Source organism: Nicotiana tabacum, unplaced genomic scaffold (assembly GCF_000715075.1).
Source record: "Nicotiana tabacum cultivar K326 unplaced genomic scaffold, ASM71507v2 Un00342, whole genome shotgun sequence".
Classification (NCBI taxonomy): domain Eukaryota; kingdom Viridiplantae; phylum Streptophyta; class Magnoliopsida; order Solanales; family Solanaceae; genus Nicotiana; species Nicotiana tabacum.
In genome coordinates this window covers 49,011-63,044 of record NW_027438579.1, presented here as the reverse complement: position 1 = coordinate 63,044, position 14,034 = coordinate 49,011, and the positions used below count along the sequence as shown (strand labels likewise).

At 35.1% G+C, this 14,034-nt stretch overlaps 1 protein-coding gene across 4 annotated transcripts; it reads right to left on the bottom strand.

Moving 5' to 3' along the window:
• Window positions 1-2,790: 2,790 nt before the first annotated feature.
• On the bottom strand, window positions 2,791-13,289 carry LOC107771443 (uncharacterized). 4 transcript variants are annotated; one of them, XM_075248913.1, is made up of 2 exons: window positions 12,637-13,264; window positions 2,791-7,078 (listed from the first exon to the last, which is right to left on the bottom strand). In XM_075248913.1, exon 2 carries the CDS (start codon window positions 5,516-5,518, stop codon window positions 4,745-4,747), a length of 774 nt encoding a protein of 257 aa, XP_075105014.1. In that variant the 5' UTR covers window positions 5,519-7,078; window positions 12,637-13,264; the 3' UTR covers window positions 2,791-4,744. The 4 variants fall into 4 exon arrangements, 1 of the variants encoding a protein (XP_075105014.1); XR_012707212.1 differs by lacking the exon at window positions 2,791-7,078 and adding an exon at window positions 11,211-12,512 and having other exon boundaries at window positions 12,637-13,289; XR_012707213.1 differs by lacking the exon at window positions 2,791-7,078 and adding an exon at window positions 11,211-12,106 and having other exon boundaries at window positions 12,637-13,289.
• Window positions 13,290-14,034: the final 745 nt, after the last annotated feature.

Genomic DNA, 14,034 nt, shown 5'->3' with positions numbered 1-14,034 from the left:
AAAATGATTGAAGAACAAAATAAATGTTGAAGAACTTAGATTGCCAATATTGGTAGCAATACCTTCTTGTAATCCTGTTATTTCATTTGTATTCCATTTATGTTTCTTCTGTGATTGAGTGAGTGTGAACCATGCAGAGATTAAAGTTTGATGAATCGAGTTTGAAAATGCCATTGGTCTGTTCTCTAAAATTATTAACTCTCTGAAAGATGAAAGAATTTAAAGAGTTGATGAGCTCCAAAATAAACTTCTATCATAGGAATATCCAAATATTATTTGTCTTATTAATATATACTAGTAGTTGTACCAGCGCGATGGGCAATCAATATTAAAAAATATTAATTAAATTAAATTGTGATCGAACTTGTTTGAACATATTAGATCGTATTGCTTTAATAAATTTCAATTGTCGTTTTATTTGTCAATATGATATACTCAATAATAAAATCTCTATTAGATTAAAGGGACTTATATAGTCATTGAATAATTTTTCTACCGTGCTTCAATATTAAAAAATATTAATTAAATTAAATTGTGACCGGATTTGTTTGAACATATTAGATCGTATTGATTTAATAAATTTTAATTGTCATTTTGTTTGTCAATATGATATACCAATAATAAAATATCTATTAAATTAAAGGGACTTATATAGTCATTGAATAACTTTTTTATTCTATATTTTTCTTTATTCTATTATCCAATGTTTAGTATTTTTACATTGTTAATAGAACTTTTTATTAACATATTATTTTATTTAATATTTTTGTTTGATCGCTTTCTTTTTGTAATATAAGAGAAGATATATATGTTTTATTAATCTTGAAATATTTTTTATTTTAAATTTTATTCTGTTGTTGCCAATAATATTATCTGAATTTTAATGAATAAAATCTCTATTAAATTAAAGGGACTTATATAGTCATCGAATAACGTTTTTGTTATGTATTTTTCCTTATTATATATTCATATTGTTCTCAATAATATTATCTGAATTTTAATGAATAAAATTTCTATTAAACTAAATAGAGTTGTATAGTCATTGAATAATTTTTTTGTTCTGTATTTTTCTTTATTATATTATCCAATATTTAATATTATTGCATTGTTAATAGAAATTTTTATTAGCATATTACTTTATTTAATAGTTTTGTCTACTACTTTCTTTTTATAATATAATAGAAGATATATATTTTATTACTCTTGAAATATTTTTTATTTTAAATTTATCCTATTGTTCTCACTAATATTATCTGAATTTTAATGAATAAAATCTCTATTAAATTAATGAAACTTATATAGGCATCGAATAATAGGCTTGTTCGGTATTTTTTTAAATTATATTATTCAATATTTAATATTATGTCATGTGACCCTTTTCTAGGCCGCTACTTGGCTTAAGGAGATGACTCTTTCCTCTCTTTTTAATAATATATAAATATAGATTTTTATTTCCGGCGAATACTAATCTTCCTCATCGGCAATTCGACTTCATTTGTTAATTACACGATAACTTTTGTAGTGGCGCTGAGACATTTCATATAGTTTGTTTTATTAGATGTGTCACAAAATCTATTGATAGAACAAGTATGTAATAATTCCCGAACAAAAATCTGGTAGTACTAACATGATCTAGGGGAATAGTTTTGCTCACTTCTAAACCGGATCCAACATTTATAAATAAAAAAATCAAGACGAATATCCACAAGGACTTGTTCTTGTGGACACCAACTTGCTAGCACACTCTGTCTTTAGTTTCTTCCAATTCAGGTGGAAGAATTGGTTGTTCTCCTGATCGGTGAAAATAATTTACATCCCCCAAGTTTACTCTAAAAATCAAACACATCCTCTAATTTTGAATAATTATCATTTTCATCCTTTCGTCCTACACAATATCTTTTTTACCCTTGACAATTTCAACTCTCCATATATTTAATACCTTTTTTATATTATTTAGATATTTTTTAATGCATGTATTTATTCATAAGTTAAAAATACTATATCTTATTTATATAATTTAATCTAAGTTCACTAGCATTATAAATAAAATAATTATATTATGAATTTATTACTAAATTTATTGCTAGTTTTTTTTAATATTATTATTATTATTATTATTTTAATATTATGTATATTAAAATGCATATAATGTATGTTGGTGTGTGCGTGTGATTTTCAGTTCCACTATTTATTATTATCTATGGTGTATATAAATTTTTGAGTTTTGATTGTTATTACTAGATTTTTTTAAATTATAACTAAAGTTCATGTAAAGTTTAAATTGATAATTTTTGCAAAATTTATTATAAAATTTACCTCTATTTTACGCCCATTATTTTTTTATTACCTGCATTGTATAATTTATAGAATTTTTACTCTCTTTTATTCTCAATTTTGTAAATAAAATTTTGATTGCTATTAATAAAATTACCTATACAAGTAAATTATTTATTGTATTTTTTTTATTTTTCTCATTTATTTCACTATTGAACATCATTAACTTATATGCTTGACTACTACTTCTCACTCTTTTTGGTTACGAAAAAGTTTTTAAAATTTTCCTATAGGTAAGTTGATAATATAAATTAAAATAAAAAATATAATTATATTAAAGAATAAAAATAAGAGATAAAAATTGTAGAGGGTAGAATAGGCATTTTAAGAAGTCATCTTTAATATGAGGAGTAGAATGATAATTGTTCAAAGTTGGAGGATGAGTTTGATTTTTAAAGCAAACTTGGGGGATGTAAATGATTTTCAACCCTCTCCTAATACATTATCTTAAAGAGTGATCCACAAAAATTTCAGCTGGCTATTGGCAAGTACCCAAGCACAAGGGCGAAAGCACATGTCCTAAAGAGTGGTCAATTGATCACCCTTCGTTGAAAACTTACATTGCGTATATAGGAATAATATTAGGTTATAGAGGTATATAACATATACTGAACACTCTTTGTCGGAAAAATTTTTTCGACAATTTTAAGTTTGAACATCCTTGGAGAAATTTCTGACTTCGCCACTGGCCAAGCAAATTTGATAAGTTGGTTCGAAATCATTACAGCAATGCTTCCGAAATTGACATAGACAACAGAATTCAGTTTCTTGGAATCTAACTGATAGAATTTAAGGGTCTACCAAACTATATAGAGAATCAGGTTCTCTATAAGTTCCCACAGAAACCACGCACACTACAGTAAGTAAATGACTGGAGGAATTTTACGTGGAAAATTCTCAGCTCAACGGGATTAAAAATCACGACCTACTCTTGTAAGATTTCAACTTTACTATTGAGCAACTTTCAGATTACAACCTATGTAACCTAGGAATAAACCTCTTAATCCCTCGCTAACTTGTAACACTCTATTACAAGCCACTTTGTAATAACTCTATTACAAAGACTTTACAACTCGGCTAACTCTAGCCAAGACACAAACATAAGGGTTTATGATTTACAAAGGGTTTCCTACACAATGCTTCTAAACAAGCTAAGTAGGAATTACAATTGAGAACTTTAACAAAGTTACAACTCAACTAAGGACATACAATCACTTGATATGGGAACTGGTCCATAGCAGTGTTGTTCTTTGTTCTTGATGCACTTGAGAATTTTTTACTGGAGGCTTAATCATTGTCGGAGTGCCGTCAGTCACTTTTCAGCTATTGGAGAGTTGACTTGATACAATCACCAGGGGAATTGAAGACCATCTATTCCCCTTGTTGATTCTTTAACTTCTGAGGTACTGACGAACATCTCCAGCTTAAGTCTGGTTGTTTTCATATGCTTGGGAATGTGGACCAATGTGGATCAGGTTCCTCATCCGGTTCATGATATTAAGTTTGTTAGATTATTAAAACTTAAAACAAAGGTACTTATAACCTATCAATCTCCCCCTTTTTGATGATGACAAACTTATAATGAAAATCCTACGAAGAGCTACAAAAACCAGAAACAGGACGCCCATTTAGTTCCCCCTGAATCTGTATTCCCCCTTAATCAGTGCACACATTTAGTTCCCCCTGAATCTATATTTCCCCTTAATGAGTGCACACATCATTATTCAATTATGCAAAAATCTTCCCCTTTTTGGCATCATAAAAAGAAGAGTACTAAGTAAGTAGCAAAAAGAAGTCTAGCGTGGTTAACTCATGCCACTTGTGTGCACACAAACATGATAGAAAACAGAGACAAAGAAACAATATCATACACGGCAAATGGGGAAAAGCTTCCATTAAACAATATGGACTTTACAAACATGGTCAGATTCAATATTACCATCCACAATTCAAAAAAAAAAAACATGTACCAATAACAAAAAAGGCATCATCACAGATATTCATAAGAGACGGACACTGGAAACTGGACACTGAAGGTGACACTGTTTAGGGGGCACTGGAGGAAGAGGGCTTAGAGGAAGGGACATGGGATTTAAGGACAAGATCCATGCGAGCATTCGCGGACATGTGCTCATTGAGCAGTCTTTATTTCAGGTCCTCCACTTGTTTCCTGAGCTCAACATTCTCTTTAGTCAGGCGGGTAACCTCTAAGCTGTGAGAACTACCGGAACCAGGTGCCTCTTATAGCTGACTCTCAAGAATTGCATTCATTGCCTTTAACTTCTGGATCTCCTCTGTAGCACTATTCTGAGCATGTATCAGTTGAGAGATAGTAGAGGTGCTTCCAACTCCTCCGACCTTGTCAATACGCTCACACTAATCAAGAGTGGTCTTGGAGAATGTTTGCTTTTTAGTGCCCACTTTGACATGTCCCAGAGGTACCTTGAAGAACTCGAAGACCTTTGTGAGAAGAAACCCATAAGGTAGCCCATGGTTTCCAATCCTTATAGTCTACCACTGTTTGCATATGCTCAATCATTATCCCAGGCAGATTGATGGTGGTGAAGCCATCCAAGGCTTTCATAAGGACTAGGTCAGCTTTGGATGTAATAGATCTCCTCTCAGCACGGAGAAGCAATACTTTGTTAACTATCTCAAAGAGCAACTGATATACTGGAAGGAGTGCCTTCTTATGCACTTGTTCCCCCTGTTGGATTGCCTTGTCCTTAACTATGGCATTTATGAAATAGGAAGAGTAGGCGCCTTGAACAGATGACAACCCTTCAGCAGGAACACCCATAATTGACCCCAACAAGGCAGAATCCATCACTATGTCAACCCCATTCACCAACACACAGATGTGATCATCTTCAACTTTGAAGAAGTCGGCATAGAAGCTCCGCACTTCCTCCTCATACACTTTTGGAATATCATTTGTAAACAAATGAGTCCATTGTTGAAAATCACAAATTTCCACTAACTTCCGCATCCCGACAAGCTCCACAATGTCAGGGGCAAAAGTGCGGCCCCACAGTACCTTCGATTTTCTCAACTTTCCTTTCCTAGAACTTCCTGATTCTTCAACATTTGCTTTCTTAGAGGAACCAGGTTCCTCATCAGCATCCATTTTTCTTTTCACTGACTTGAGAGTAGACTTTCCCTTCTCTACTGATTTTTCAGGCATATGTTCACCAGAATCTTCCACTACTTCATCATCAGATTTTCCACCACTCTCTTTCACTGTCTTTTCACCAGTCTTTTCCACAAACTATTCATTGGAAACAGCATCAACACTCTTGGTTGGACTCCCAACACTTACAGAAATGTTCTTTTTGGATTTGGAGAGAGAGTGTTTCTGCTTCGAGGGCTTGTGAGTCAAGGAACTAGGTTCCTCTTCTACTTCCTTATCCACATTGACAACAGGAACAACCTTTTCAAGTACTGCTTTGCCATCCTTCACCAACTTTCTCCTTCTTTGACTCCATTGATTTTCTTAAGAGCAGACTCAAGAGCTTCCTTCTTTTGAAACCTTATAGTGGGTCGCTTAGGAGTTGGCTCAGGAGTTGCAACTAGCTTACTCCTAGCCCTGATAAAGCTAGCAATCACCAAATCCTCTAAATCTTCTTCACTATCACACCATATCTCACGCACCACCATAAACAGGGGTTCATCATAGAAATGGGGAGAAGAAGCAGGATCAATACTGACCTGGAGAGATGACCCCTGGACTGGATCCTCCATGGAGGGATCAGGTCCATCATTAGGGACCACATTAGTATCATCTTGTGCTGAAGTTTCAAATGGCACAAGCTCTCTCCCATCTATTATGGCCTGAGGCTCTTCCTCATGAGGCTCAGACCCCTCTACACCTTCCTCAACATAAACCCCTTCACCAGCTATGGAGAGCATATTTTCTATTGCCTTCTTTTCTTGTGGTTCCATGGAAATCTCAACATAATAATGAGTGTTACCTGTAGACTCACGACCTGTCATGGTTGAGTCAGCATTGTCAGGACTAGCCTCTTGGTTTGCACTTGAGTTCTCTTCCATAATGAGATTTGATGTTTCCTGATTTCCCTCTTGGACCAGGTTACCATGTTCACCCTGTTCACTATGTCATACCAGCGAGAATGGAGGAGAGCTGGTAGCCACAAACATTTTTGGAGTCGAGGTTTTGCGACTTCGATGAGAACCAGAACCTGAGTGGGTAGGTGAGGAGACTAAGTGTGGGGGAGACTCCGCTCTAGGGTTTGGACTGGTGGTGGCATTTGTTGAGGAGTATATTATTGGAGTTTCAGCTGGTGTGCACTCGATGGGGGTATTGTTGAGAGCACCAGAGTTTTCTTGATTCTCAGTCATGATGGAGTTTACTAGAGAGATTAGTGGTTTGAGAAGAGAGAATGGGAAGTGAAGAGTTTGAAGTTTGATGTGAGGAGTTGACCTTGATAGATGCATTTATGAGAGATAAAGGACCTGTTAAGAAAATGCGGCAGTTTTATTTTGGGAGTTGGGTCGTTCAGTAACAGGTAAGACGTTTTGGTTCAAAAGACGCAAAGTAAAGAGACTGCCACAATGATGATGTGGCATTGTTTTTATCCGTTCTAAATTGTGTATGAGAAAACAAAGAAGCTACTAACCTGTTTTAGGAGAACCAGGTTACCTGACAGGTCTTGCAAATGTAAGCTTAATCCCTTTTACCAGCATGCATTATATCAGCTGCTCTATAGTCATCATGCGTGTCTACCTGTAACGATATAGAAATGAGTTAGACTTTGCCAGAAAACACTTTTAGCTAAGAGGTTTAGTGAAGATGTCTGCAATCTGATCTTCAGTGCTGCAAAACTTCATACAGATGAGCCCTTTTTCAACATTGTCTCTGAGGAAGTGATGATGTACATAAATGTGCTTGGTCCTCTTATGTTGGACTGGATTTTTGTCCATATTGAGTGCACTTGCATTGTCACACAAGAGGGTCACACAATCAGAGAATATTCCAAAGCCTTTCAACTGCTGTTTGATCCACAACAATTGAGCACAACAGGAGGCAGATGCTACATATTCCGCTTCTGCAGTTGAAAGTGCCACCGAGTTTTCTTCCTTGTACCCCATGAGATTAGGCAAGAACTCAAGAAATGTGCCATTCCAAACGTGCTTTTCCTGTCCATCAGATATCCTACATAATCAGCGTCAACATACCCAATAAGATCAAAGCTGTCACCTGAGGGATAGAAAAGAACCAGGTCCTGCATTCCTTAGAGATATATCAATATTATCTTGGAAGCCTTCAGATGAGATTCCTTTGGATTGGATTGAAACCTTGCACAAAGGCCCACGCTGAACACAATATCTGGTCTGCTTGCAGTGAGATACAAGAGTAACCCTATAATCCCTCTATACACGGTCTGATTTACAGGAGAACCAGGTTCATTCATGTCTGGACGAGTAGCTGTGGCAATATGAGTGTCAATAACTTTTAATGTTTCCATGTCAAACCTTTTTAGCAGCTCATTGATGTACTTCTGCTGACTTATCAGTGTTCCCTTTTGAGATTGCTTCACTTGAAGTCCCAGGAAGAAATTTAATTCTCCCATCATACTCATCTCAAACTCACTCCCCATGAGTTTTGCAAACTCTTCACAAAAAGAGTCAGCTGTGGCTCCAAAAATAATATCATCAACATATACCTGAACAATGAGCAGGTTCCTCCCTCATTTCTTCAGAAAAAGAGTGTTGTCAATTTTCCCTCTTGTAAAGCCATTTTCTAGAAGAAACTTTGATAATCTTTCATACCAAGCCCAGGGAGCCTGCTTTAGCCCATACAATGCCTTGTCCAGCTTGAATATATGCTTAGGATGCTCTTGACGAGTACGTACTTGGGCTTATACGTGCAAAATTCATTGAAATAAAGTCTTAGGCATTATTGCGTAGTAAATTGAGAAATTATGGAAAATTATTAAATTATCTGTTTGCCATGCCTAAATCCTTATTGTTTAATTTGTTTTTATATGATAATTCGATGTGATTGTTACTTGAAATATTTATGAAATTTCGTGAGTATTGTTGGTTTAATATTTATTGGAAATTAATTCCAATATGAATCTTCTTATGCAAATAATTAATTTAAGCGAGCTTAAGAATAAATGTTAATATAATTATCTAAATTTGCATTAATGAAGGTTTTGCTTTATGCTGAGTAATTTCTATCTCTATTGATTGTTTTTGGGTGTTATATACATTGTGTGGAGCCTTGGGCTATTTGTTGTGAAATTAATTGATTTTGTTATATCTTTAAAATTTGGTTATGGCTAAATATGAAATGAGGTGTCACATGGTGACTTTTTAATTGAAAGAATTATATTCAAAATATTTATTTGGAAGGATTCTTACTTAAAAATATTATATAAAAGAATTGTATTTGAAAGATATTTATTTGAGGAAATTATATTTGAAAAGATTTATTGAAAGAATTATATTCAAAATATTTATTTGGAAGGATTTTACTTAGAAAGTATTATATGAAAGAATTGTATTTGAAAGATATTTATTTGAGGAATTATATTTGAAAAATAATTATTTGAGAAAATTATATTTGAAAGAGAGCTATCTGGAAGAATTATATGTAAAAGACATTTATTTGAAGGACTTGATTTAATTGAGTGTAATTGTACATATTAATTGTTGAGCGATATTAGTGGTATTCTTGTTGTCTGCTGTGCATATCACTGGTTGTTTCATGTGGCCCTATTGTTATTGTTTCCTATTATTTTGTATATTATATTGTACAAGTTATTGGACTAGTGAGTGTCTTGACTGTACCTCGTCTCTACTCCATTGAGGTTAGTCTTGATACTTACTGAGTACCGACCGTGGCGTACTCATACTACACTTCTACACATTTTTGTGCAGAACCATGTATTGAAGATAACGGACTTGAGCAGAGTTAAAGCAGGATCGTAAGAATTCAAGGTAGAGCTGCTTGGTCGTCGCAGTCCCTTGGAGTCTTTTCATTTCATTGTACTGTTAACTTGTAATCAAACAGTATTGTATATTCAGTCCTCGTGATCATTCTATGTATTCAGTTAGAGTTCGTGACTCAGTAGTACCAGTCTTGGGAGGTTGTATACTGTAATTATTTCCGCTATTACTTTCAGTCCGCTGTTAGTCTTGGGAGGTTGTATACCTCGATGGCTTCAAAATGTAATAGAAATCGTCTTACCTAGTCTTAGAGACTAGGTGCCATCACGACGCCTGTGGTGGGATTTTGGGTCGAGATATTTCCCTTTTGAGAATTTTCAGGCCTACTCTCCATTTTAAGTTCCCCAATTGTTCCTTCAAGTCCACTACCACCACTAATAGGTCATCTCTCTCATGCTCAATGTTAGAAACCCTCTCAGTTAAGGTTTCTTTTTCTTTTTTGACACACTCAATGGTCTCTTTTAGGTCTACCATAACGACCATTATATCATCTCATTCATGTTCTATATTTTCAATTTTTTCATCTAAGGCATCTTTCTCTTTCTTCAGATTCTCAATTTTTTCCTTTAAATCAACAACAACGATTACTAATTCATCTCTGATTTGTTCTGCTTCTCCTAACTCCGCAATTAAAGCATCTTTATCATTTATAAGATTGTGATAAGCATCAATTAACACATTTTCCAAAGACATGAGTTTTTTTAGGTGAATAAGATTTCAGATTTCTCTGAACATCCAGAAAATTTACCTTATCATCGTCGTCATCATCATCATCATCATCATCATCATCATCAGACTGAGCCATCAAGGCAAAGATTGAGTCGTACACAGTTGCTTCACTTTCCACTGCCATCATTAAACTATCACAATGATCATCTTCTTCTTCAGATTAGCTGGAGGAGTCTCCCCATGCAGCAAGAGCTTGCTTTACAATATTGACAACGACATTCTTTCTCTTGAAGCGTTTATCAGGAACCGGGTTCCTCTTGGCTGCTTTGTCAAAGTTGTTTTTGTACTGATCTTGCTTTAGGATAGGGCACTTCTTGATGAAGTGTCTTGGCTTGCCACATTTATGATAGAGGTCATAATTTTTTGGAATGCCTCCATTCCTGCGAACCATCTTCTGGAATCTTCTTGTCAAGTAAGCCATATCACCATCCTCACCGCTTGAATCATTGCTGTCTTTCTTGAGGACCAGGTTCTTCTCCCTTTTGGGTTCTCTTCTTTCATTGTCCTTCTTTTTCATTTCATATGTTTTCAGATTGCCAACAAGTTCATCTATGGTCAGTGTCTGCAAGTCCTTCGCCTCTGTAATGGCGTTCACTTTGCTTTCCCAAGAACTGGGCAGTACACTAAGGATTTTCTTGACAAACTTGTTTCTTGGAATAGTTTCACCAAGAGAGTGAAGCTCATTAATGATGGATGTGAAGCGAGTATGCAATTCTTGGATAGATTTATCATCTTTCATCCTGAAGAGCTCGTATTCAATTATGAGCATGTCGATCTTGGATTGCTTAACCCGTGTTGTTCCTTTGTGAGCTGTATGAAGAGCCTCCCAGATTTCTTTTGCTGATTGGCATGCCGATATCCTGTTATATTCATCAAGACCAATGCTACAAACAAGAATTTGCTTTGCACGAAAGTTCTTTTCTATGGCATTTCGTTCAGCGTCATTAAATTCCTTCCTCGTCTTGGGAATGGATACAGCTGGGTCGCCAAGATTCTTGGTGGGAACAAAGGGTCCATCACAGATAACATCACATAGCTCTGAATCTTCAGCTATGATGAAGTCATGCATCCTAGTCTTCCACCATCCATAGTACTGGCCATTGAACCTTGGTGGCCTGTAGGTAGACTGACCTTCTTCAAAGTTTGGTGGAGCAGCCATGATGGTTCTTTCTAGGTGTTAGGATGATAGAAAGAACCTGCTCTGATACCAATTGATAGAATTTAAAGGCCCACCAAACTATATAGAGAACTAGGTTCTCTATAAGTTCCCACAGAAATCACGCACACTGCAGTAAGTAAATGACAGGAGGAATTTTACGTGGAAAATTTCCATCTCAACGGGATTAAAAACCACGACCTACCCTTATAGGATTTCAACTTCACTACTGAGCAACTTTCAGATTACAACCTATGTAACCTAGGAATTAACCTCTTAATCCATGACTAACTTGTAACACTCTATTACAAGCCACTTTGTAATAACTCTATTACAAAGACTTTACAACTTGATTAACTCTAGCCAAGACACAAACACAAGGGTTTATGATTTACAAAGAGTTTCCTACGCAATGCTTCTAAACAAGCTAAATAGGAATTACAATTGAGAACTTTAACAAAGTTACAATTCAACTAAGGACATATAATCACTTGATATGGGAACTGGTCCTTAGCCGTATTGTTCTTTGTTCTTGATGCACTTGAGAATTTTTGACTGGAGGCTTAATCACTGTTGGAGTGCTTGAGTAAATTCTCTATGTAATGTTTTGTCATTGGTTTAATGTTAATATAATATTGATGAGATCACTTGAATGATATAAGCAACTTGGGTATAAGGTCCTTCCCAATGGAGGTGGCTGCTTCACTGTGCTGTACTGTTGCGTGTGCCGTCAATCACTTTCCAGCTGTTGGAGAGTTGACTTGGTACAATCACCAGGGGAACTGAAGACCATCTGTTCCCCTTATTGATTCTTTAACTTCTTATGTACTGACGAACATCTCCGGCTTAAGTCTGGTTGTTTACATGCACTTGGGAATGTAAACCAATGTGGATGACGTTCCTCATCTGGTTCTTGACATTAAGTTTGTTAGATCATCAAAAATTAAAACAAAGGTACTTATAACCTATCACTAACCATTCAAGACACTTTTCATCTTCTTTCCAAAGATTTGATCCTAAGTCCTCCTAATTCTTGTCGTCAACACGTTTCACAAGCAAATGCAATGGTCCAATTGCATACACCGGAGGAAGAAGTGTTTGAAGTGATTCAAGAACTTCCTTCTCTAATGACTCAAATGTATTGATAATAATAGCTGAAGCATATTTTCGATCTCTCTTTTTTCGATTAGAGAACTTCCTTCTCTAGATTTGTAGTTCTTATGAAATTAGGAAGATCCCTCAAACGTATGTCTTTCAGGACTGATATCCAATCCAAAGTCATCTCCAAGTATTTGTCAAGTAACTTTTATCTAGAATTCTCAAGAAGAAGAAGAAGAAGATTTAACAAAAACGATACTTCAAAAGAGGGGAAGAAAAAAAACTTAAGCTGAACATTTTAAAACATGGGAAATTAAAGCACGTATATATATATATATATGTACCTTTAAATGGAGTGTATCCTTTTTCACGAAGGTTGCAGTAATGCATATAACCTAAAGAACCACAAGCAGCGAAGATCCAGAAGAAAACTTGAGGGGTGCCCAATTCTTGTGCAGCAGCGAGTGTGAAGCTTGTGACACCATCCAAAATGATGCATAAGACTGTTGGAACAGAGGAAGTATTATTAAGCATTATATGATGGGAGGCCATCGGGAATGGTCTCGAAGCAGAAAGATGGAAGTTCTTGAGGCTATCGGGGCCTCGGGACTTAAGAAGGCATCTATGGTTGTATTCGGTGTTGACAAATGTTATATGAAAGCCTTTGTGATGCAGGATTTTGGCTAACTTTAACATGGGATTTATGTGACATTGGCAAGGATATGGTATACAAACTGCATGAAGCTTATCAAGTTCAGCACTAGTGAAGCCATTCTTTCTTTATTTCTCTCGATTCGCTCAAACTGAAACGAATGATATGTATTATTTTAGCAAGAGGAAGAATATGCAGAAACTTATAGATAATTTATGAAGGAGTACGTAAGAGAATGCAACATGTAAGAATTCAGAAGCCGATGGAAAAGGACAAGAAAGCTTGAAAATGGAATGCGACAATATATTTTATTTTCACGTCCTGATTAGTTTATCCCATCTCACAAGTCATATGTCACTTGCTGAGGTGATTCATGCAACTAGACAAATTTGTTGGAAGGTAGAGTTAATTGTTTTTCTTCAAATACGTAACAAATTAGCAAATATGTATAAAGTAAATGACTTACAGAGAGCAATACACACATATATTTATATGCGTGAGTGTTTAATATCAAGGTCTAATTACTTGGTCACCTAAAAGAATAAACATAGAGATCAAACTTATAAAAAGAAAGATATCCCTGTATAAGAAATAAAAATATAAGTGAAATCGGGTCTAACACTAATCACTAATGGAAAATTTTGTTCTACTATCAGTTTGATCTGTATGTTTGGTTAAGGCTCACACATATAAAAAGATATTGGAGGAAACATCTCATACAGTCACACATTTTTCTTTTCAAAATAAATTACTTGTTATTTGGATGGTTTGGACTGCTGATCTATCCCATGGGCATTATCTCCTACTTATCTTGATAGTTTCAGCAAAATTTGGAAGTTTTTGAAAGTGAGAAACTTTTTCTGCAGCTAATGACTAAAGCATCTTGTAGTGTACCACCCAAATGAAGTCAAAGTGCTGACTCATAGTGTGAAACTGATAAAAATAAGCACGATGTTGCTATTTATGACGGCTACATGCAGTAAGTTGCTTGTCAATGAAAAATGGATAAAAAAGATGACAAATAGTTCAATAGAAATACGGCAAGTAGATGTTAAATTCATGTTAGTAATAGTAAAAGTGAGAATCATGA